This window comes from Gossypium arboreum, chromosome 1, assembly GCF_025698485.1.
Source record: "Gossypium arboreum isolate Shixiya-1 chromosome 1, ASM2569848v2, whole genome shotgun sequence".
Lineage (NCBI taxonomy): Eukaryota > Viridiplantae > Streptophyta > Magnoliopsida > Malvales > Malvaceae > Gossypium > Gossypium arboreum.
In genome coordinates, this window is record NC_069070.1 from 86,289,531 (window position 1) to 86,315,792 (window position 26,262).

Genomic DNA, 26,262 nt, shown 5'->3' on the forward strand with positions numbered 1-26,262 from the left:
ATTTAGATTTATTTAGCTAGCCTATATAAAGTCCTTTACATTGTACACAAAGCAAATTGATTATTATTCAACAACTTTTTTTTTGAGTCAATTAATTCTCTTTGAGTTTTTTTTTAAGAATTTCTCTTCAGTTTTCTTTTAGAAGAGTTTTAACAATCTTTTCATATTGTGGGGATCATCTTTAAACTTTTTCTAGCTAAGTTTTCTTTCTTTAAGGGGAAATTAGAGCCGTTTGAAAGGGGTTGTGGATTCTTCTTGTTTCCAAGGCTTCTTAAGACTTTTACACGTGACGTTCTATCTTTTCCATCTATCTTCTTTATTTTCTTATTTATTGTTCTAATATTTGATTTATTGTAATATTTTATTTATCTTAGTTATTTATTTTAATTGTTTATCTAACTTGGATTCGATCGCATTTCAAGTTGTTTCGAAATCTAAGTTTCTTTTCGAACGTCTAGAGCTCTAAGTCAAATCTGCGAGTTGGACAAAATTTACGATCTTGTTTTCACCATCATTCGTATCAGTAAGTATAAAATAAGTATTCGCCAAAAGTATAATACATCTGGTTTGTATGGAATTTTGTGATAGCTAGACTTTAAGTAACTTGGTTAGAAACCAACTGTATAGCTTAGCCTGAAAAGTATGATGACATAAACTTATTTATAATTTTCTCGAAAATTGTAGGCTAATAAGAAGGCAAGTTCTGATATATATGACACTTGTTAAATTCCACTAAGCAAGTTAAGTTAAATATATATGTGAGAGTGTGTTCTGAAAGGGATTCTTCTTTCTTCTTCCTCTTCTTCCTCTTCCTTAAGTGGTATTTACTGATACCTTCCTTAAGTCTAGATGTATATCTATATCGATAATCTAGATGCTATGTTTATGTTATGATTCATTCAAGGGTAAGTACTACTATTCTGCATGCTAAATTCTTAATGGTGTTTTTATGTTTTGAAAGTATTGGTTGCTACTAGTTCAAGATGGATATCCAAATTTGGAGTTTTGAATTTTTGTTAGTAGGAATCAAGTGAGTCTTTACTCTAACTCTTGCATGTATATTGTTCATACTAAAGTATATCTATATGAAAGTGAGCAATCTGAAATATGGAAATCATGGATAGTATAGTATGAAAATCATACTTATACAATTATAGGAGTAAAGTTATGATTAGATTAAGATATAAGTCAGTCTACTTGAAAATACATTTTATGGGATGTATTAAGAGTGCCATGAACTTATGAAATCTTAGGTCTGGGATGTATCTGGTTCGTAAAGGTTGTAAGGTGAGTCGAGTCACCGTGATGGTAAATAAGGAAGTCTGTTGGGACTGTAAATACGAACTCTATTATGGAACTCTGAAGGAAAAAGTCAATGGCCATAGCATACTTTGAAATAGAACTGATGAATTACAATTTATCTAATGGGGTTCTCTATGTGTCCTAGGGTGATGATGGGAAAACCTCACTCAATATGAGTTCAGGCAAATCCATATTACAAACACGATAGTTTTGGGATGCCTATATGGCATTCTGACAATGTTTGTGAAGTACTTTGATGAATTGCCTTTGCGGCATACTCTGTATTTATATAGCCTTTGTGACGTACACTGGATGGTTCGCCTTTGTGCTATATTCTGTAATAATGACTTATTGCATGTATGATATATTGTTTGTTTGCCTCCGATGTGCTACGTGAAGTCCGCTGGGATAGTAAAAACGAGGCTCTATGTGATTGCTTGTATGTCGTGTTCTATTAGGCCTATGTGGTGTGAATTGTTAGCACTGTCTTGTAAGATATGGATCTAAACATCTATCTCTATTATAAGATATGATGAAATTCTCTTAGTTTTGTATTAAGTAAGGCTAAGACGAGGCATAGATATGTTTTACGTTAAGAGTGAATAAATCTTTAGGGTTTCCTCGAAAAAGAGATGTGTATCTGTATGTTAAGAAGGGTATTTGTTATGAGGATCTGAGAATATGAAAAGTGAGGGTATTGTATCTTCTTCTAGCTGAATCTGAGTTAATATTGTCTTAAATTATGGGATTCTGATATAACACAACTTGGAATACCTCAGAGTGGTCTATGCAGTGATTTATCCGTAGGTATATGTGTGGTACCAAATCAGGGTATGTCTAAGTATGAATTAATGGTATTATATTCTGCGTAAGTATTCGCCAAACATATATGTATCCGCCTGTGATAAATGTCAATGAGCAACTGTTTGAGACAAGAGTATGAGTTAAGGCAAGGATTATCAGAAGTGGTTTCTGAAGGTATGTATTGTTAAGAGATTATTATGAGAGAAGAGATTTATGAAACATTTGGAAGGATTCTTTAGTTAGTTAGATAAGGAAGATAGAGTATGACAAGAGTAAGATAGCTGGTGCTTAAGAGTATGGTAAACTGTGGTGGTATCTGCCGAAATAAATAATGTAGAATTAATTGGCTTTCAGTGGTTCACACGAGATTGTAAACTATCCATCAAGGTACTGCTATAATGAGCTACTAAGTACTTTTGTACTTATAAGGTTTGTTATTGCTTTTCAGGTATCTGTGAGGAGACTTCGCCTGGAGGGATGAGGCCAGAAGTACGTCAAGTTCGTGGTGAGGTAGGCTATTATGTATATAGTAGAGTTGTAGCGTAGTCTAGGAATACACCCTTAGAATCTATCTTAAATGAACTCCTACCTTATTAAGATATGTACCTAGAAAATGTAATCAAATATATTTTAAATATTTCACTTGTTTTCTTGTAATAAGAATTTAAAGAAAATGCCACAGAATATGTTTAAAGAAATAGGTAATTGTAAATTGTTTTTATTAATGATTGAGTTTTGTGTAGTAACATTTGAATCTGGACCCATGAATTGGGTTGGGTTTGGGCGTTACACAAGGTTCTCCTATAATTTACCTTAGCTTCGATGATGGTTGGTCTCGAGACAGGTTTCTTTGAAGCATTTTTAGCTTCGATGTTGGTTTATGTAATGCCCTAAAAAAATGTATTTATGTTTCTGTAAATATTCAACACAAATATCTATCTGCTTCAGTGGTGAAGTGTTATGGGAGTGTTTGAGAGGTCTTGGGTTCAAGCCTAACCTTTACCAAAATTTGTTATTTTGGGATCTAAGACTTATCTTTGGTCAGTGGGCTGATATTGATTTTTATGCTAATCCATATCAGAATGAGCCTACTAGTTCGAGTGGTAAGGGAGTTAGTGTGGTGGAGGTCTTGTGTTCGAATCCTTGCTCTAGCGTAGGCATTAATTTTTACTTAGTTGCTTGAGAGAGTTTCGGTATAGATGATATTCTGAGTAGTGGTTATTAGTGGGATAGTGGGGAGGAATTTGGGTGATTTTGATAATATCTGTTTATTTTTCTTTTTTCTTTTTCGAATTTTCATCTCTCTTCCAAAATTCCCAAAATTATTGACGTAAAATTTCTCTCCTTTCTGCTCTCTACCGTTTGCCTTCTCTGTCTTGTCGTCAACTTAATTTTTGATTTGCTATTTTCTATCGAATCTCTGCGTCTCCTTATTTTGGTGCTTTTCATGCGATATCGGTAAGTTTGATGGGTACGATTTTTGTTTTGGCTAATAAATCATTGGTTAATGCAGTTCGTTTCATGTCTAGGGGAAGGTGGCGAGGCAGGAAATCGCGGTTCAATGATTTAATTCGAGTTGGGGATCATTTTCATTAGTGGTAAGTCAGTTTTGTATGTTTGGGTATCGTTTTGTCTCTTGGTATGGTTATTAATAGGTCGGAGTACGCTGTTGTTAGGTTATGGAGGGCTTGTGTTTGCAGTAGTATCAAAATGATACCAGGTGTGTAGCCGAAATGCAGGAAACGAGGCTTTGACAAAAGTTGAAAAATTGCACTGTCGACACCACATTGACGTGTGGTTGCCCGTATGGATGGCAGTGTGCGAGACACGACCGTGTGAACTACGTATTCATGGCCGTGCACAAGACATGGCCGTGTGGTGGCTCGATTGTGGCAGTGGGGGCTATATAGGCATGTGAATTTTAGGCTAGGCCATGTGGGCCATACGGGCAAGGCTAATTTGGGCGTGTGGTCCACACGGGCGTGTGGGCCCGTAATTCTGAAACCATCCCTAAGGTCTCACGGGTCACTCCGATTTCCTACTGTAGGGTCTGTAAGGGCTATTTAAACCCTATTTTGGATGTTATGATATTATGATAGAATGATTTAAGTAGGATACTAAATGTATGCTTGACTGTACTACCACATGTATATCTGTTATTTGTTTAAAAGCATGACGATCATGTTTAATATAATAATTCTGTATCTGATTTGGGATGGGATTTGTATTTGAGGAGGAAGTATTCTGATCGGTGTTAATCACCTATACTCTGGCATCATGGTTGCATATAATCTGATACGTGTCTTAGTGGCACAAGTTGGTATGTAGGGATAGGTGGGTGTTTTTAGCCCCACATGGTGTGATGGGATGGTCGGAGATGGTGTGTAGAGGATGGGGGTAGGATTTATCCATGTTTGCTTCTTGATCTGATTCTGAATCTGAAATTGTATCTGCTATTGACTGTGTTTTTAAATCTGTGTGTTTGCATGCTTAATTCTGTTGGGTTACACACTGAGTTTACGTAGACTCACTTCTGTTTGTCTGTTTTGTCAGGTAATCCACAGACTTAGGTGGATTGGTGCAGTAGAGACTCAACGGTGACCACTCTTCCGTAAAATCACTTAAAGTTATTATTTATGGTTTTTATTGACAACTTTAGCTTTATTTGGAGAGTTTGTAAATTTTGGGACTTTCTGGACTTTATGATTTTTGACTATTGGTTTTTGGTTTGTTAATATTTTGATGCCATGATACACTATTTTATGAAATCGACTTTTTTTTACGCAAATCAAAGTTTTCTGAAAATATGAACCGAGTTTTTGAAGTTAAATGGTTTTCGCAAGCTTTCACTGCAAATCACGTTTTAAGGCAAATTAACTAAGTAAATAACATTTTAACAATAGATATAAGCAAATTGAGATTGAAAATTAAAAAGGCTTGGTCGTGATATTACGTTTCAAAACCCATTCCTTGTGACACCTACGAATTCAGCCATAACGTCAAGGTGGGATTTGGGGTGTTACATTTAGTGGCATCAGAGCCAGGTTGCAAAACTCGGCTATGAATTTTGGGTTCCAAAATTTTATTTTAAAAAGTATTGGATTTAAAATTATTTGAATAATTGAGAAGGTATGTGGTTTACTGAGTCTTCGGCGCCGATCTTTTAAGTATCTTTGTACTTAGATAGTTTACTGAAACTGTACTAAAATAGTTAGAAACTGAAACTCCTGAAAATAATTTTGAACTTCTGATAATTATGCATAAAATATCTGTTAATAAATAACTGGAACTGATGCATAAAACTTTTTAATGTAGATAAAATTCAAATTACACTATGAGCGCTCGTGGAACTCGCGGACGTGGTATTAGAGGTCGTAGTAGAGGCCATAGGGGACTCGAGCTGAGTCTTCCTTCCTAGGCAGTATGTCGAATTTGGGTACAAGTGAGACACTAGTATTGCCTGTTGCTAAGACTAGGTCTCAAAGTCACGCTGTCCCAAGCCATGCTGAGGATCTTGGAGAGGGTCACTGACCCCATTCTAGAGCTGTGGCCGAGGGTCGGTAACTGAATGAATCTAGTCTAATGGTGTTGAGTTGTTTAGAAGCGTCACGGGAGTCGCCCCTAATGTGGCCGAATATTGGTTGGAAGCCACTGAGAGATCATGAATAATCTAGACTGCAGCCCTGAACAGAAATTGAAAGGTGCAGTCTCTTTGCTTCGTATGAGGCTTATCAGTTATGGTTGAAAGTTGAGGAGGGTACCCAGCCTGACCGTCTGAGTTGGGATTTCTTTAAGACTACCTTTTAGAGCAAGTATGTTGGTGCTAGTTATGTGGATGCTCGTAGGCGTGAGTTCATGAATCTCACGTAGGGCTATAGATCTGTGGTCGAGTATGATGCTGATTTTTTAAGGTTGAGCCACTACACTCGAGGTATGGTGGCGACAGAGCATGGGAGGTGCATCCACTTTGAGGATGGTTTGAGGGATAACCTGAGAGTTCTGAGTACTCTACAGAGGGAGCAAAAGTTCACGGATTTGGTTGAGAATGTGAAGATTACCGAGGATGTTAAGCATGTGGGGTGCCAAAATAGGGATCGAGAGAGGGGTAAGAATAAGAGGGATTTAAAGCCTTCAAGTTCAGTACAGAGGCCTAAGAAAAAGGCTAAGTCTGAAGGACTAGTTAGAGTAGGGGCCCCTGTTGCTCTTATTGGGTTGCAGTCGTGCAGTGATTGTGGTAAGCGCCATCCGGACGAGTGTTAGAGGAGGATTGGGGCTTGTCTGAGGTGTGGGTCTCTGGAGCACTGTATTAGGGAGTGTCCATAGAGGGCTGATCATATGCAAGCTTCGGTACCAGGTTCTACGAAGCCTCAGAGGGTTGTTCAGCAGCCACCTAGGGGCTGTGGACAAGCTAGAGGTGGTAATGGTATGGGCCATAGGCAGAGAGCATCGGGTAGAAGTGTTGGTCAGATTGAGGCGAGGCAGCCTGCACTAGTTTATGCTGTACGATGTCGAGAGGATAGGGATGCTCATGATGTCATCACGGGTACGTTCCTTATATTTGATGTACCTTATACTGCTCTGATAGACATAGGTTTCATACACTCCTACGTAGCTAGTACTATATCTGAAACTTTGAGGATTTCTGTTGAGAGCACCTCTAGTAAGGCTACTGTACTGAGCCCGTTGGGGCAGTCTGTTCGGGTTAGTAAACTTTATAGGGATATTCCTCTAATGGCGTAAGGCGCTATTTTTCTGGAAAACCTGATAGAGCTTCAGTTTGGGAAGTTTGATTTAATTTTGGGTATGGACTGGTTGGTTGAGCACCGAGTCAGCTTGGACTGCGCATCTAAGAGGGTTGTTTTGAGGACTAAGGACGATATGGAGGTGGTTGTGATTGGGGAACGCCGAAATTACTTGTCTAATATGATCTTTGCTCTTGTGGCTGAGAAATTGGTTCGGAAAGGATGTGAAGTGTACTTGGTTTACGTTATGTTTCTGATTCTGAGGGTTTTTCTGTTGGGGATATTAGAATAGTGAGGGACTTTCCAAATGTCTTTCTTGAGGAGTTACCGGGTTTACCTCTGAATTGGGAAGTCAAGTTCGAAATTTAGCTTTTAAGGGTATAGCTCCGGTGTCTATTGCCCCATACCGTATGGCACTGGAGGAGCTTACTAAGCTTACGGCTTAACTACAAGAGCTCCTGGATCTTGGTTTCATCTGTCCTAGTGTGTCTCTGTGGGGAGCACCAGTTCTATTTGTTAAGAAGAAGAATGAGACCATGAGGGGTAGATGAACAAGTTAACTGTGAAGAATAAATATCCACTTCTAAGGATCAATGACTTGTTTGATAAGTTTCGGGGAGCTTTAGTGTTCTCTAAGATAGATATTCGTTTCGGGTATCATCAATTGAGGGTTAAGGAAGCTGATTTTCATAAGACTGCATTTAGGACTCGTTATGGACATTATGAGCTCCTAATTATGCCGTTTGGTCTGACGAATGCTCTGGCTACATTCATGGATTTGATGAATCGAGTCTTTCAGCATTATCTGGATCAATTTTTCGTGGTCTTTATCGACGACATTCTGTTTTACTCTAAGAGTGAGGATGAACACGATGAGCATATTAGAGTGGTACTTTATATTCTTCGTGAAAAGTAGCTCTACGCTAAGTTGAGTAAGTGTGAGTTCTGGTTACGAGAGGTAACTTTCTTGGGGCATATGGAGTTTGCTAAAGGGATTCGTGTAGATCCGAGAAAGATTGAGGCTATACTGAATTGGAAACAACCTAAGAATGTGTCTGAGATCTGCAATTTTTTGGGTTTGGTGGGTTATTATCAGCGGCTTGTTGAGGGATTCTCTCTAATTGCAGCTCCCTTAACTAAGCTTTTATGAAAGGGTGTTCTATTTGTCTGGACTGATGCGCAACAATCGAGCTTTGAAAAGCTCAAGTCTGTTCTGACTTAGGCTCCTATTCTGATACAGCCTGAATTTGGAAAAGAGTTTGTGGTATACAGTGATGTGTTGTACATTGGTTTGGGTTGCATTCTGATGTAAGATGGTAAGGTTGTGGCTTATGTGTCCCATAAGCTTAAGACACACGAAAGGAATTATCCGACGCATGATCTTGAGTTGGCTGCTGTGGTCTTTGCGTTGAAAATCTGGAGGCATTATCTGTATGGTGAGAGGTGTATAATCTACACTGACCATAAGAGCCTCAAGTACCTCCTTACTCAAAAGGAGTTGTATCTTAGGCAATGTTGATGGATTGAATTGCGCAAGGCTTATGACTGTACGATAGAGTATCATCCCGGTAAGGCTAATATGGTGGCTGATGCTTTAAATCGTAGAGCGATGACTGATTTGATGGCGATGTTTGCTTGCCTTAGTTTGTTTGATGATGGGAGTCTATTAGCCGAGTTGCAAGTTAAGCCAACTTGAATTGATCGAATTTGAGATAAATAGATGGGGGATGAGTCTCTAGGTTTGCAGTTTCGTCAGGTTGAGAGTGGCAACACTTTGGATTTTGGGTTGAATAATGATGGTGTTCTATGTTTCTGAGGACGGATTTGTGTACTGAATGATTCAGATTTGAGACAGTCGATTCTGAGGGAGGCACATTGTAGCCCTTATGCTATGCATGCTGGTGGTAATAAGATGTACTGCGATCTCCGTGAGTTGTACTGGTGGCCGGGTTTAAAGCGTGAGGTTACGAATTTTGTAACAGCCCGTTTTTAGTCGAATCAGAATAGTGGTTTCAGAACCACAAATCTGAAGTCAAAATATTTATTTTATTATTTTATTAAAGTTTACAACATGATAGAATTATTTTGTGAAAGTTTCGTAAAGAAATTTTAGTGTTTGAATGCTTAATTCGGTAAAAAGGACTAAATCACTTAAAGCGCAAAACTTGAGTTCTAATAGCTACATGTGTCAAATAGCTTTATTTTTTAAATATAGTGGCCTTAAATGGTAATTAAACCATTTGAAAGGTGAGTGGACAATTTTGGACAACCATTAAATGATTTTTAAGTTATATAATTAAGGTTAAAAATGTAATTTACTAAAGAAAGGTTATTATAATAAAACAAAGTCAAAAATTTGTTTCATCTTTATGCTTGCTGCCGATTTTAAAGAAGAAAAGAAGCTAAATTTTTGGGGTTTAATATTCGGTCACTTTGAAGGCTAGATTAAGGTATGATTTTAGCTCGATTTTTAATGATTTTTATGTTTTTGAGATCGTTACTTTGTATTCTAGCAAGCCCATACCTTAAATTTTGAAAATGTTAAAGATTTATCATGTTGCCATTGTTGAATGCTTAAGTAATTTGATGTTGATGATATATTATGAAAGTTTATTGATAGATTTACTAGTTTTGTAAAGTGATTTTTGACAAAAATGTCAAAAAGGGATTAATTTGTGAAATTGTAAAATTATATGGGTAAAAGTGTGAATAAATAAAAGATATTGGCTGTTATGGACTCCATTAAAATTCGGCTAAGCATGGGTTTGTACTAAATTGTATGAATTTGCAATTTTATGTAATAAGGACTAAATTGTAACAGTGTGAAACATTAGGGGAAAATGTGTAAAATTTGCCAAAATATGAATTAATGGTTAAATTGAATAGACCGAATATTGAATGTGTTAATTTTGATCATATATAGATCAAGATAAGCTGAGATCGGGATTAGATCGGGGAAAAGGAAAAGTGGACGAATAGTCGATAATTTTCATTCGAGCAACTCGAGGTAAGTTCGTATAATTAGAATCGAACTTTTAAATGCTTGTAATTATTTGAAATAAATGTATGTAATTGAGTAAATGATCTACTTGAAATTCAAATGCCTTATTGATATGGTTTGATGGTTACCGAGCCCCGTTTGAACCATAAGAATTCGTAGGATACGAGTGACATGTCACTAGGGTTACCATTTAGGTTGAGATCCTGCATGTGTTACGGACTCACCGCAGCTCGTATGAGCTTACTGATATATCAGCTCATAAAAGCTTACTGTTTTTAGCTCGTTAGAGCTTACCGTTTCAGCTCAATAGAGCTTACTGTCCATCAGCTCATGAGGAGATTACTAATCATAGCTCGAAAGAGAAAAAATGATAATGAATTGACAGATTACTGATTTATATGTTATGTATATCACCTGAATATCCCTTGATGTTTTAATAGGTTCAACGGGCGTAAATACTGTTATTGGTTATGTGAAAAAGCTTACTTGTGTGTTCTTTTCTTTTTTATAGATTATCGAAGCTAGCTCGGACATCGGGATCATCAGGAACATCGTCACACTATCGATCAACTTGTTGGTACTTTTGGTGCTTTGTAAATATGGTATATGGCTTGTATAGGTTAGTGTTAAGATGATATGTTTTGAGATAAGATATAGCCATGTGATTTGGCTTGTTTTTTATGTAAATGTTGGTGTGCATTTGGCCATTTAAGTTGGCTTATGTTATAAGTTAATATATGATATGTGATGTATTATGATGCCTTATGTTTTAGTAGGCATGATATAGTCATTTTGATGGGTTGATGGATAAGTATTTAGCAAATAGTTAATGATGTGTTATGGTTTAAGAAATGGTAAGATTTGGTATATTGATGATGAAATGGTATGTTATAAGGCATAAATAGTTAGTACGATGGTGAGAAAATGCATATAGAAGTTAAGGTTATGACTTGTTGTTTTGGCATATGAAATCAATATGATTGGAGTAGTAAATGTGTATTGAATTGGCTAGTGTTATTATGGTATGAATGTGCATGAGTTGATGATGTTTTGGATGCCTATAAATGTATTGAAATGGTATAAAATGTCTTGTTGTAGGAAGGCATGAGGAGGGTGAGAAATGTGGCTTGAACCAAGCCTATTTTCACTCCACATGGCTGAGCACACGGGTGTGTGGCTTGACCGTGTGTTTGACACATGGCCTTGGTACACGGCCGGTGTCCCCTGAGGTACCCTTTCAAATTAAGTCAGTATACCCTATAGGTTTGGCATGGCTTAGACACATGGGTGTGTCTACTGGCCGTGTGTGGCACACGTGCTGGCACATGGGAGTGTGACCAGCTGTGTGACCCAAGTCAGTAACCCCTCTAGTTTTCCCACAGCCATGGCACACGGGCGTGTCTCTAGCCATGTGGTGCAAGTCAGTATGTATGCCCTATTTTCATACGGCCTGTGACACAGGCATGTCTGGTGGCTGTGTGAGGCACACGGCCTGTTCACACGGGCGTGTGACCCTTGAAAGTTTCAAATTTTTATGTGTTTCCTAAAGTTTACAAATGTTATTGGTTTAGTCCCGAACCTCTTCCAAGCATGTTTTAAGGTCTCGTAGAGCCTTATAAGGGATATTGTGATTATATTTGATTGATGTTTATGTGAAAATGTATGATTTATGTTGTAATTGATCGGTAATGCCTCATAACCCTATTCCGGCTATGGATAGGGGTTAGGGGTGTTACAGAAAAGGCCTGTATCAATTATTATGATTTTACATATGGACAATTCCTCAATATCTTGTTCATTCACAACAACATATTTTCTTTGTGCAGTGGTAAAAAAAATGCTTTTTTAGGGAGGGATACTATTTCACCTTCACCAATCGAGTCGTAGGTATCTAACATATTCATATCTAATGATTTTACACAAAGTGGTGACGAAAGGTATAACTTGTACAAATATTTCCAGTTTGCAATTCGATCTAATCCATTAGTTCGTAGAGCTATTTACTCGATTGCAGACATTTCTGGAACACCTATAGCAGAGCAACAACTAGTCAATTTTGAAAGAACTTATTATCAACCTCTTTCAAATATGAATCCATCTAATTCAGAAGAGAAGAACTTGCATTAGCATCTCAATTTCAATTCAAACATGGGTTTGATTCACACTCCTGTTTTGAGAAATATTTACCATCCGAAAAATGGAAAAAATAAAGTATTTTCCTAAAGAAATGCGTTGAGAAAGATAGATGTATAGAATGATTGGGCCATAATTTGATAAGTTTGTTCTTGAATTTTAAACTTGGGCCTTAGTCCATTTCATGTGTAATTAAAAAGAAAGAAAAAGGTGGAAAACCCTCATTTTATTTCCCTTGATCGGCAAAAGCAATAGAGGAGGAAGAATGTAACACCTGTAACACCCATAACCCAATTTTGTCTTCGGATTTAAGGTTACAGCGTATTACCGTACTTTACAGAACAATAAAAAATAGATAGCATCAAGTTGTCAAATTAATTAACAGAACTTCATAATAATTCAAATCGAAGAAATACATATATTTACAACACTAAATAGAGCTTATGAGGCCTTAAAATTGATTTAGAAACAATTAGGGACCAATTTAAAACAAATTAGAATGTTCAGGGAAAAATTAAAAATTTTCAAAACAGGGATCACACGGTCATGTGTTAGACCGTGTATCTTACGAAAAAAATCCACATGGCCATGTGCTAGCTCGTGTAGCAATCGAAATACCTTCACACAGCCGTGTCGTAGACCGTGTGTCAGGCCTTGTGAAAATTGCACCTAACACATTTAGGGAACACACCCGTGTGTGACACACGGCTGTGTGATAGCCCGTGTCCCAGGCCGTGTGTACCATAAAATGATCCAAAACATACTTAATTCACATCCAAATGCTTAGGTACCTAAACCAATTCTCAACACATAATTTTAAGACTTTTAAATACATTTCAATGACACCTAAAACATGCCAAAACAATCATCCTAAAGTCTAACAAATGTGTCATCAATGACACCACATTTCAAGTACTTACACAATTTATTTTCTTAACTAAGTTTACAAGCTACAAGCACATTCAAAAAACTTATTTTCTATCCCAAAATGCTATGCTGAAATTCAAGCCAAACTTGCTATCTCATGCCTAACCTTTTATGCTTTACCATAGAATTAAGTATGCACATCTCACTTAATTACTTATATCACATCATCATATGCATATTAACAACAACACCAGCAAGTACTTATGAATCTTTACAAACATAATCAATTTCTCCTATTACATGCCATAGAAGCCAAATAGAAACCAAAATCTACCAAAAGATCCCCTGATAATGTGATTCTTCAAGTTTATCCGATCGTTCGATTATCCACAAGACGTTATCTACAAGGAAGTAAGACAAATACACGAGTAAGCTTTTATAAAGCTTAGTAAGTTCGTCGATAAAACGATAAATCATTTCAAATTTAAACACAACAAATCAAACAACAAGATTAAATAGTAGAGTTCCTGTCATAAGGTTAATATCATAATTTTTGTTGATCACAGCTTACAATAGGTGAGTATTGCACAGTACAATAATTCAAATCATATTCCAAGTTATCATTTAGTAAGATCTCCAATCACCAATATCCAGTACAAATTGTTACACCGACCCGAAGCCTACTAGCCACTAAGCCCAATAATCACATCAGGACGAAGCTTGCTAGGCATTAACCCCAATAGATACATCTGCACAAAGTCTGCTAGGCACAAAGCTTTATACATTACAGTACATCAGCATAAAGCCTACTAGGCACAAAGCCCAATACATTACACTCAATACATTTCAATTTCACTATTGACCTCCGTTAAATCAAACATTCAATAATCATGAAACACTACAATTACTAAAGTAAAATAAGTGTTAAGGAAATTATCTGTAACATACTTATATAAACAAACTTACATGATTGATTTGCAGTAACAGTTCAAAGTATCTCAATCAGTAATCGACGTTATATCAATTCATTATTTCAATTTTCAATTACACACATCAATATAATTCAACACTATGCAAATAGGTTCATGTAATACATTTTAAAAAAAATGTACTAAAATTAAACCGAACAAACTTACTTGACTAAACTGCAGCAATGACAAAGGTACATGGACTATTCAATAACTTCTTGATGCCTCGATTTACAACTCATTCTTGATCTAGAATAAAAATTTCATTTTAATAAAATTAAATCTTTTATGTAATTAAGTCCTTTTTGAAAATTTTACAAAATTACCCCCAATATTTTACTTTTTTTCAATTAGTCCCTAAGCCCAAAACATGCAATTTAACAATTTTTACTCAAATCCCAACTTGGCTGAATATTCATGGCCTCATAACAGCCCATAATTGCAATTGTTTTATATCAAGTCCTTGTAATTTTATCACTTTAATATTTTAGTCCTTTAACATTAAAATTTCTAAAATTACTTTACAAAATAGCCTTACTTAATAATCAAGCTTAATAAATTATCATAAAACTTCAAGAATATCCAAAATTCATCAATGTCACAATCCATAATCTTGAAATGTCTTGAAAATAGAGATACGATTTAACTGGACCTCGTTGTAACGATCTTAAAAATATAAAAAATATAAAAAATATAAGAAACTGGTTAAAATCGGCTTACCAAATTGAAGCTTGGCCAAAGGTCAAAACCCCTAACCATGGCTTTTTGGTGCTTCCTCAAGAAGAAAATATGAAAGTGGTGACTCATTCTTTTATTTTATGCTATTATTTACTTAGTATTCACAATTTACTACTTTACCTATTGAAAACAAACGAAAATTCATGAATTTTTAACACTTATACTGTCCACTTAATACATATATGGTATATTTACCATTAAAGTCCTCTCCATTTAATAATTTAGATCTTTTAACCAATTTTAATAAACTTTTACAGCTTTTATGATCTAGTCCTTTTAATTAATTAGGATCTAAATGCAGTTTACCACAACGCAGAGAATTCCACATCATTTCTCTTATTAGGGCATTTTAAGAAGGTCCAATTACACAATTGGTCCTTCAATTATATTGAATTCCAATTAAACAAACTTCATTTCAATTTAACCCGAAACTAATTAGGACTAAATGGGCAAATATTCCAAAAGTTAGCGGATTTAATCATGTCACCATCGCTTGGACTTTTTGACCATGGTCTAATCACCATTTTGGTCCCTTTAGTATTGTAAATCTATAGTGATTGATTTTTACCTCTTATACAAATTAGTCCTTTTACCTAAATTAAGCAATCAATCATCAAAATTATCGGACCAAACTTCAATTCACCTATAAAACAACTCTGTAATTATTTAATAAAAATATTTATGACTTTAAATTACAGAAACGAGGTCCTAATACCTCGTTTTCAATTACCACATGACTTTTGAACCGAACCACTTATACTAACTTTTAATTCAATTGGTTAAAATTCCTCAAATCAAAATTCATTATAAAATTACTATTGACTTGTATAATTTAAACACTAATTATACGAATTTACTTGTCAGATTTTGGTCTTGAAACCATTGTTTCTGACACCACTGAAAAACAAGTTGTTACAAAGAAAACCTATATCAACCTCTTTTTTTTGTCTTCATTTCTCGTTTCCAAGCTAAGTTCTAACACCCACTTTGATTTTCCTGCCAAAATCACCATGGAAACAACCTCCACACTAGTTTTCCTCCATCATCTTCATCATTTTCAACCTAAGGCCTATATGGTTATAGTGTGAAATATCATGGCTAGTAAGAGAAAGCTCCATGGAAGTAAGATATAGTGTTTTCCATCCTCCTTCACTTGATATATGTTATAGATTAGCTTGAAAAAGTGTAGAAAGATTATTTATTAATTTTGATTATATTTTTATGTATATGGAAAATAGGAAATGATAGGAAATGGGGTTTCCAAGCTTGATGAGCTTGGATTAAAATTTATGGAAGCATAGTTGTGTTGTTAAGCATCCGAAAAGGTAAGTACTTTGGAACTTCTTAAGTTCCTTTAATAAGTTAATTATGAAATTGTTAAAATGGTGAAATAATATTATCTTGATGGCTGTGTATTCTTAAAATATGGTTAAGAACACTTAGACACCAAAAGAATGGTTCTATGAGAGTTGGTAATTGAAGGAAATATAATAATAAAAAAAGGGATTTGGCTCAGGTGCATTAAATTAAGCTAAGTGAATTGAGGACTTAAATGTCATAAAATGAATTTGTATGCTGGAGTGAACTTATTTGATAATTGGTTTAGAAAGTGAAATGGTCAATATGTCATTGAAACATGATTAAAAGAAAATATGGTATAAAATGACGAGAAGAAATTATGAAAAATAGGCAAGCATGTATTATGAAAATGAAGAGATAATAAGTTTCTTAACAAACATTTAAATATGATTGATTGACTATTAAAGCATGTAACAATGTGACTTAGTCAGCTAGAAAATGTATGAATTATGTTATAATGAATGGTTGCTTAAAAAGCTACAAGTATATGATTTGTACATATATTTTATATTATAAAACATGATTTATTTTTATGTGCAAGTGTTAATGTGAGTTTGATATGAAATGCACTAGTAAACTTAATGTTTAATAATGATACAATTGACATGCCATAGGGATTAATTAGTGCGCATGTGTTAGAAGACTGTGGTTAGAAGATACCTTCGAGCGTAACATTTATGTGTCTTATGGATCCATTTCTAGGGTGTTCGGGTGGAATCCTACATATCCAAATTTCAATATACTAAGGTTTACTAAGGGTGAAATGATTGAAACATTTCTAATAATATTTGAACGTAAATGTAAATTACTTTAAGTTAAATTGAGTAATATGAACTGAGGGAAAAGTATTAACAATGTAAGCATCATAAGGTGAATAAAAAACCTAGTTATTGAGAAAATTGTATTGAACTTATAAGTGGGACATATTAAGGAGGAAATGTGTCATGAGTTCTCCTTTAACTATTAAGTGGTAATTCCCATGTCATAAGCACCTAACTAGTGTAATGAACTTATTTCTAAATGACTGCGTCTCAAGACAAATTCAAGAATGAAGAAACTCACACCTCTGCATAAGTGTCTAATTAAACATAAAGCTTGTAAGTGTAAAAGACTCAATAATAATATGAAAGTAAGAAATTCCTTATAACACACCTCACCCAATCCGGTTGCCAGACTCAAGCAAAAGAATGTTACAAACAAATATCACATAATTCCAAACAATTTATAAATCATGACCACAAATACAAATAAATACAATTACATACATGCATCATAAAATGCGCTAATCAATCCATTTTAGGTAAATATTGACTATACGGAAGCTTTTAAACAAATCAAAATTGAACAGGGATCAATTTGAATTAAAAAATAAATGAAAAAAATTTGACAACAAAGGTCACACGGCTGTAGGACAGAGTGCAAACGGTGTGCCTCCAGACATGGCCGTGTGGCTATCCCACATGCTCGTGTTCTCAGACCATGTAACTCTATGATTTGGTACACACAACCATGTTGCATGCCATGTGAAACATGTACCTAAAATATTAGACCACATGGCCGTGTGTCCAAATTGTGTGTCAGCTCATGTACACCTGAAGAAACTTAAAATTCAAGCCATTTTATCTATCCAAACTTAAGCTATGACAGCCCTAATTTGACCCTAGTCGGAAAGTGGTTTCGGGACCACGAAACCGAGTCATAAAAATAATTAACAGTCATATTTGATGCTTATTATATATGAATATGCATGTGTGAAAAATTCATGCTTAAATTTTGTATATAGTATGTGAAATTTATTAAATAGGACTTGTATGAGAAAATTTAGAAATGTGCTAGGCAAAATGCTAAAGTGGCCTATTAATATATGTTGGAAAGTGCTTGTACTTGCATGTCAAATTAGCCAAACTATAGGTAGTGGCCGGCCATGCTACAAATTATATAATCAAATATGAATTTTCTATTAACTTTAATTAGCTAGATGCCATATTATCATGGATGAATGTAATAAAATAGTAGGTGGGTGAAAACAAAAAAAAAAGTACTCACCTTGTTTCTTTCCAAAAATCGAAAGAGAAGAAGAGTTGGGGAGAAAGGAGACTTTCAGTCATTGAAGGAGAAGAAAGGTTAGTGAAAGGTATTGGATTTTTGAAATTTAAGCTTGTTGTAGGTTAATCATCTTGTTTCTTACTTAGCCCATGCCAAAAAAAAAAAATTGAATCTTGATGGATGAATGGCACAGTCGGTTATGGTTAATGAGGAAATAATTTGATTTTAGCCTTTAAACTTTGAGGAAGAAATTGTTGTTGCAAGAAGTTGAGCTTATTGATAGTATAAATTTTTATTGCACTTATGGTAATAGCCGAACATGTAGTTGTTTAAGGTTTTGAACAAGTGCCGTTTAGGTGCTCTAGATTGTCTAAATTAGATGTTCAATCATCTAAGGGTTCGACATTGTGCATTCTTGTTAAGAGTTTGATTTGAAATCATGAGATTTTGTTGACTTGTGTTTAGATGACATTCGGTCATGGTCTATGGGTGTTTGTTAATCCGGTTTAAGTGCATAGGTGCTAAATACTTTGTATTAGAAATTTTGATGTATAAGTAGAAATTAATTAAGATGATATTGGGTAAATTCTTAGCTTAGTTGTGTTAAGTATTCGGCAATAATTATAATAATGAATATGGGAGTGTATATAAATACGTGATTGTGCATAACTTAAGTAATCGACTAAAATATGAAAATTTCATAAGTATATATATACTTATATGTATGTTAGTGCCTTATGTATACATCTTGTGTCATGGGGACATTCGAAAATAAATATGTATTAAAGTTATATTTGTAGTTGTTTAATGTGACTTACCAAGTACACAAATTTGAAAGCGAAATGGTGATAGACTTAAGTGGTAAATTGATTCAAATGAATTGGTTCTAAACTGTATATGGATGCCGTATGATTGTGTTTGATTGGGAAGTAAATTGTTTGATTTAGCTCAAGAGCTTAGAGGATCAAAGTTGGATAAGGGAAAGGAAAAAGAAATCGAATAGCCGTTGAAATCGTTCGACAACATCCGAGGTAAGTCTTTAAGTAATGGAACTTAGCTTATGATTTGATAAAGCAATTATATATATATGCATATATGTGTGAATGTTAATCGGGGTTTAAATCCGAGCTTGGTCTCGAAGGGCTTTTGAGCCAGTGTCATAATCCGAGCTTGGTCTCGAAGGGCTTTTAAGCCAGTGTCATAACCGAACCTAGTTTCGAAGGGCCTTCGGGCCAATGTCATAATCTGAGCTTGGTCTCGAAGGGCTTTTTGAGTTAGCGCTAAGAATCGGGCTTGGTTCCGAAGGGCGTCTGTGACGGCATAATATTGAGTTGAAGACTCGTAAATATTCGTACGAGAAATCATATAATACATGTTGAAACAATTTTAAACAAATGTGCTACTTACAGTAAGATAACTAGGTAAGTAATTTACTCTCGTTGAGAATATGATTATGATAAATTATGACTTTGAAATTGGTAGGGATGCTTAGACCATTGTTTAAAATCATTCGAACGTTTATGATATGATTATGATGTATGAGTTCCGAATTAGAGAGTTCAACTTCACAAATGTGAGATGTAGGTGTATATGCATGAGATTGACATAGAAATGTGAGAGGAACGTATTCGGCTATAGAATGAATTTAGTTGGATATATATATTGCTTCCACCTTTGTGATATGAATGATAAAAGTAGTACCTTAGTTATTTTCTATTCGGCCAAAGGATGAAACAAACAAACTTAGATATTATTATGCCATCCTTTTAAATGATTTCATTATTTAAAACTTACTAAGCATCGAAATGCTTATTCTTTTGCTTTAATTCTCTGTTTTATAGATTTTGTTCGTCAGCTATCGGACTCGGAAGCGTCAAAGTCGAAGTCATCCACACTATCTAAGCCCCTTTTTGGTACTCTTCAGTTGAACTTGATAATGGCATGTATAGGGCTGACCCTTGTTGTTGATTAAGTATCTTTTGGTAATGTATATTCGTATAGCCATGCGAAAATGGCTTGTATATTTTGAGTATAACATTATGATCATTTTGTATATATGGTCTTATGATATGGTTATTAAGTGGTGTGGAAGTGTCTGGTAATGATTAGCCATTGGAATGGCCAATCATGGTCCTATTGGTGCTACGTATGTCATGGCTAATCGTGATTATACTTGGAAATAATGTATGTCAAATTACTAGTTGATTCATGGAAAACTATGAAATAGGTAAAAAAAAAATGACCTTAAAATAGATGCTGACAGCAGCAGTGATGTGAATTTGAAAATTCACTAAAAATAGTAGAAATGGAATTAATAATGAATAAATTATGTAATCGAATCTTGATGAGTCTAATTTCATATGAAAGAAACAAAACGACCATATGAGCCGTATCTTATGAGACGTTTAAGTTTTCGTGAAACAGGGCCAGAGCAATTTCTGGATCCCCTGTTCTGACTTTGGAAATTCCCCATAAATTAACCAGAGATAATTAGAAGTCATTATTTATATGTACAGATTCATTTTTGAGCCTAGTTTCATTAGAAACAAACGGCATAAGTATTGAAGCCCTGTACAGGGAGATATCTAAGTCGTAATGCATGAAGGTCAGAGTAGTCAAACCCTGAAACAGGGGAGACTTTAACTAATAAACTGTACTAATTGGCCCAATCAAAAATTCTAGAAAAAAATTAGTAAATATATGCATGAGTCTAGTTTCAGGAAAAATTTACGGAATTGGATTTCAAGTTTTGGAACTCGAGATATGATTTTTAGAGTGACTGTGATGTAGTTAGCCAGCTCGTCTGGAAATTTAAAAAAAAAAGAATTGTATGAGCTGTTTAAGTAAGGAATTAAGTCCGTTAGCAACTCGTGTTCGACTCCGGAAACGGTCTCGGGTACGGGGTGTTACATAAGCATCAAGCCATACCATTTGCATAAATTAACACTCTTATCAAAACACATCAAATTAGGCCAAATCATGTCAAATACCAATCAACCTAAGTCCCTAACCAATATGCCCACAATGGCACCTCTATATTCAAATCCAAGCAACCATAAGGATTTGAACGAACATGCCAAATGTGAACTCCTAAACATATAACCATATTGCTTTGCATAATGACCTTACCATCTATACACAAATTACCAAAGCTAAAAAGGTAGTAGCATAGTTATAACTTAACTACTATCCATTCCATACTAACATAACCAAAGCATAATATGTATCAACCAACTCAAGCAACCATTAACCATCAAACCAAGCATGTAACGAACTCATACAAGACGACATTAGACAATTACCAAGCAATACAAGTTTCAAGCTATTAACTATTTGATCATTACCAAAATACCTTACATATATACGTAGCTATAAAGACGTCAAAATTTAACTAACCATCAAATATAAAAACCAACATTCTAAACCCAATAATCTCTAGGTATACCGACATCAAAATAAGGACTTCACCAATGATTGAGTTCGGGATTATCTCTGGATGCTAAGTGCGTACAATCCCAATAGTACCTAACCTGTGCACTGAAAATAAAACAGTACGCTGAGTAACTCAGTGGTATTTCTATAATCGAACAATAATACATTTTATAAAGGTTATAATGCATTTTAACATGTCAGTATACAAGTCCTATTACATCACCTAATTATTCAATCTATTTACATATCTTAAATCGAGCTTATAAACTAATATCCATTATCTACCTTTGTTTCAATTTCATTATACTCAAATTCTTAGTTCTACAATATAATTTCATCAACCAATCATTAAATCACGTATGTGACAACATAATTCATTACTAATTGAACTCAATTTCACAATTATAACAATATATCATATTTTTAAATCTATTCAATTTAATCCTTATCACAAATAAGTAATTCGAATAAGTTCAATTCAGCTCATTCTAACATTTCCAGCTTTTCGTATGTCATTACAATGCAACGTAGTTTGTGAAGGCAACAATTGAAAAGGTCCAGGTTATAGAAATACAAAACGTAAGCTCCAAGCTATTTGTCGATGATCTTGTCTTTTCCTTTTCTTTTTGGAGAATCCAAGTCGATGTTAGCTACGGATTAAAACAACATAATACTTTATCAATATACAACCAATTTCACATTCAATTATTGAATATTGCAACTTTACATTTTATTAAATTTTAGTCCCTAAAACCGGGACTAACAACATTTCCACAATTAACTTCCAAAGTAATAGAGCTAAATATCCTAGGGTCCCTATAAGACTTCTCATTTCTCAATCACACCCTTAATTTTGAATTTTGCACTATTTAGTCCTTATTGTACAAATTCATCAATTATCTTTGCGATATAGTCATTTATCAATTCTATACTTAGTATCTATCAAAATAACACCTTAAAAACCAAAATTCCATCAATGGTAACATTCTAATTCCTTAATAGTATTTAGAATTACAACATGGGTCGAGTCGTTATAGATATCGGGATTCCAAAAACTTAAAAATTACAAGAAAATGAACTAAATTAACTAAACAAATAAAGCTTGAAAACTAAAACCCCTTGACTGTTCGTCCTCTTCTTCTCTTTACGGGTTTCGAATTTTCATGAAAAAAAATGAGAAAGAAAACTCTCTCTTACCATCCACTATTTCAATGAGAAAGAAAACTCTCTCTTACCATCCACTATTTCAATATCTTTCTTTCCAATTTCTATTTTGTTTTCATTTTATTATTTTAACTTTATTATAACCAAAATTATAACATAAATATATACATATTTACTAATGTTTAACCGTCACACGTGATTACATATATATCTATATAATTATGGGTTATTTATTTAATAAGTCCCTTAAAACAATAATTAATTAGTGATTCCACTATAATTCAACTTTTTGCACTTACATGATTTAGTCCCATTACTTATTTTTAAGCACTAAATCAACATAAATACCAAGCCAAATTTTAATTCACATATAAAATAACTCCGTAAATATTTAATAAAAATATTTACAAATATGGTTTACAGAAACGAGGTCCTGATACCTCAATTTTCAAAATCCTCAATTTTCAAAATCATCGACTTTAGAACCGATACACTTGTACCTTATCTAACTTTCCAAATAACCAAAATTAATAAACCAAACTTCAATATAATACTGTAATGCTTTCGTAAATATTAACAAATAATATTGACTGATTCTATTATCAAAAAATAACATTCCGAAACCATCATTTCTGACTCCACTGACTTTTGAATCGTTACAATTCTCCACTCTTTAAAGAAATTTCGTCCCCAAAATTTAATTGGAAAGAGGTGGAGTACTAAAATTTCATTTAACCTATTCATATGTTATAACTTTATTGATCTTGGTCGTACTCAAGTCAAATACATAGATTAACTAACTTGTATCCAATCTAGCATTGTAATGGCATCATCGGATAAAACCGAAATAATTATACTGATACATTAGTGTATCATCGAATGAACCGACGTAATTATTGGAAAGACAAAAATATATATACTTTTTCAGCATCTTTTGAGCTCTAATTCATATAGTTTCAGAGTAATTTTGTCAAAATTCGTACTTTAATTATAAAATAATTAATTTGCACTCAAATTAATAATATATTGAACTTTCCTTATTTTTATAATAAATATAAAAAAATTTGATTTATTTTTTACAGTTTTAAAAAAAAATGGCGAAAGTTGGCTCGGCAACCACCTCGAGAGGCTTGAACCGTTGAGGAAATTTTTGCATCAAGTGAATCAAGAGTATGGTTAATTAATTTTCCAGCCTTAGATGATCCAAGATTATGTATTAAACATACTTTATATTTAATTTTGATCCAACATTAATTGAGTTAAAAATTAATATAAAGTCTGAAGAAGAAAAGGGGCCCAAATTGTGTTAAAAAGAGGACTGATCCACCAAGGGATTTGGAGGCCTAAACCATCCATATATCAGCTTATTTAGCTAATTTTATTAATTGCAAAATAGACCTTGAATTTCCCCTTAATTTCGTTCAAAGCCCATCATCTTTTCGTGCCTTCCATTTTTAGCCCCAAGCTAAAAATAGCAAGTTTGAATCACTTAAACTTGCACCAAGTATGGCTGGCCAAGGGAGAGGGAGTGGCTGATATTTCTTTGCTAATTTTAGCAGCCATTCATACCATTCATTCCCATACATCTTTCTCTCTTTCTCTTTCTTTCCCTTCTTTGTTTTCCCTTTTTCTTGTTCATTCCCTTGCCCGTTTCCCCCTTGAAAAAGAGCTTTCAGCTGCCATGGAATAGCAACATTCAATTGTTCGTGGAGGTCTTAGTTTAACAGAATAAGCAGAGAAGAAGAGGAGCGCACTAGTCTGGCTTCAGACAAATCCTGGATTTGCTTCCTAGTTCACTTCTCTTCAAGTTTCTTGTTTATGTTATGATTATGAATATGAATAATTATTTTCTTGTTGTCCTTGTTATAATTAAAATGAATTAAATTAATTCGTGTTATATTGATTGCATTCTGTCCACTTAAATTATTAAAATCATGTTTGTGTTGTTATAAGCCTTGGCAAGTTTTCAATTAAATAAAATCATGTTGATGTTATACTTGCATAATAAAATGTAAGGTAACGAATGAATTAATTATTAAATATTTTGAAATTGTAATTAATTAACACAATATTTAATTTGTGCATGTTTAATTTTCTAAGGTAGTTGAAGGTTAAATTAGCGACGATATTAAACGATACATTAGCCTTGCATAACTTGCAACATTATTGTGATTAAATTGTTTCAATATAGAAATATATTGTCACCTCACTTAATCTTATATGTGCTTATGAAGATTGATTAATTTTTTAAATTGGAATTGAAAATTGTTCAAGAGATTGGTTAATTTAGTAATTATGTATGTGCAATAGTTAACAAATTGCCATGTTGCCATGAAAATATTCATAACAACATGAACATGGGTTTATTAATTCTAAGTTAAGGAATCTAATTGATCTAACACAATTATGTTATATTGATTAAAACTCTTTTTTTTTGAAATTGTACATTGGAATTTTTACTTTTTATTTTTTTACTTAGTTACTTTTTAGTTTTTAAATCACTTTTTCAAAACAACATATTTTTCCCATCAATAAAGTGTTTGATTTACATTTCATAAATATTTTTCTTTCACAGTCCCTATGGGAACGATAACTCGAAATTTACTTGTCACTTTATTACTTGTTGCGATTGTGTACACTTGCACAATTTCATTGTTCCAAGTTTTTGGCACTATTACCAAAGAACTATTTTAAAATACATTATTTGTGAAATTGTTAATTTTGCATTTTGGTCTTTTTTTTTCTGTTAAATTTTAATTCCAATAATTTTATTTTTTTGTGTTTCTTTCAGGTGTTTATGAGTATTGATCAAATCATTGACTTACTCCCTGTAGACCTTGAAATTGAAAGGGTTTTCAGACAAGGAGAAGACAAGCAAACCAAGGAAGGACCGAAGAGATGAATTTTGAAAATCAAAACCAAAATCTAGGAGGAGCACTCACTTATAATACTCACAATCTGATCATTGTTGCCGATGATAGAAACTGCGCCATTCGATAATATGCCATTTCTCTATTCAATGAACTAAGTCCGAGTATCATGAGACCCGAAATTGAGGCATCATAATTCGAACTAAAGCTAGTCATGTTCCAAATGTTGCAAAATATGGGTCAATTTAGTGGGATGCCTACTGAAGATCCAAATCTTCATCTTCGACTATTCATGGAAGTGAGTGACTCATTCAAACTAGTCGGGGTGGCTGAGGATGCCTTGAGACTGAGATTATTTCCATATTCTTTAAGAGATAGAGCACGACCATGGTTAAACTCCCTACCATCCCATTCTATAATTACATGGCAAGAGTTGGTTAAATGTTTCTTAATGAAATACTTTCCTCCATATCTGATCACCAAGATCCAAAATGAAATCACTTAATTTAAGCAACTTGATGAAGAATCTTTATATGAGGCATTGGAGCAGTTCAAGGAGTTATTGTGAAAGTGCCCACCTTACTGCGTTCAAATGGAGACTTCCTATATTGGTCTCAATATCTATACTAGAATGGTGGTAGATGTTTCGAAAAATGGAACCGTACTTTTTAAGTCCTATAATGATGCTTACAAGATTATTGAAAGAATTGCCAGCAATAACTATCAGTGGCTAACCAATTGAGCAGCCTCAGAAAGACGAGCAGCAAGAGTATATGAAATGGACAAATTTGTTTCTCTAGTAGCGCAAGTATCCTTTATGTCTTCTATGCTTAAGA

General features: G+C 34.1%; 1 protein-coding gene and 1 non-coding gene across 2 annotated transcripts; one reads left to right on the forward strand and one right to left on the reverse strand.

Moving 5' to 3' along the window:
* Nucleotides 1-2,210: 2,210 nt before the first annotated feature.
* Nucleotides 2,211-6,846, forward strand: LOC108462144 (uncharacterized). The gene is made up of 4 exons (XM_017762128.1): nt 2,211-2,280; nt 2,555-2,616; nt 5,977-6,340; nt 6,461-6,846. Exons 1-4 carry the CDS (start codon nt 2,211-2,213, stop codon nt 6,844-6,846), a joined length of 882 nt encoding a protein of 293 aa, XP_017617617.1.
* Nucleotides 6,847-25,907: 19,061 nt separating this feature from the next.
* LOC128282183 (small nucleolar RNA R71) lies at nt 25,908-26,014 on the reverse strand. The gene has a single exon (XR_008272414.1). It is a non-coding gene; the product is annotated as a small nucleolar RNA R71 (small nucleolar RNA).
* Between the last annotated feature and the right edge of the window lie 248 nt (nt 26,015-26,262).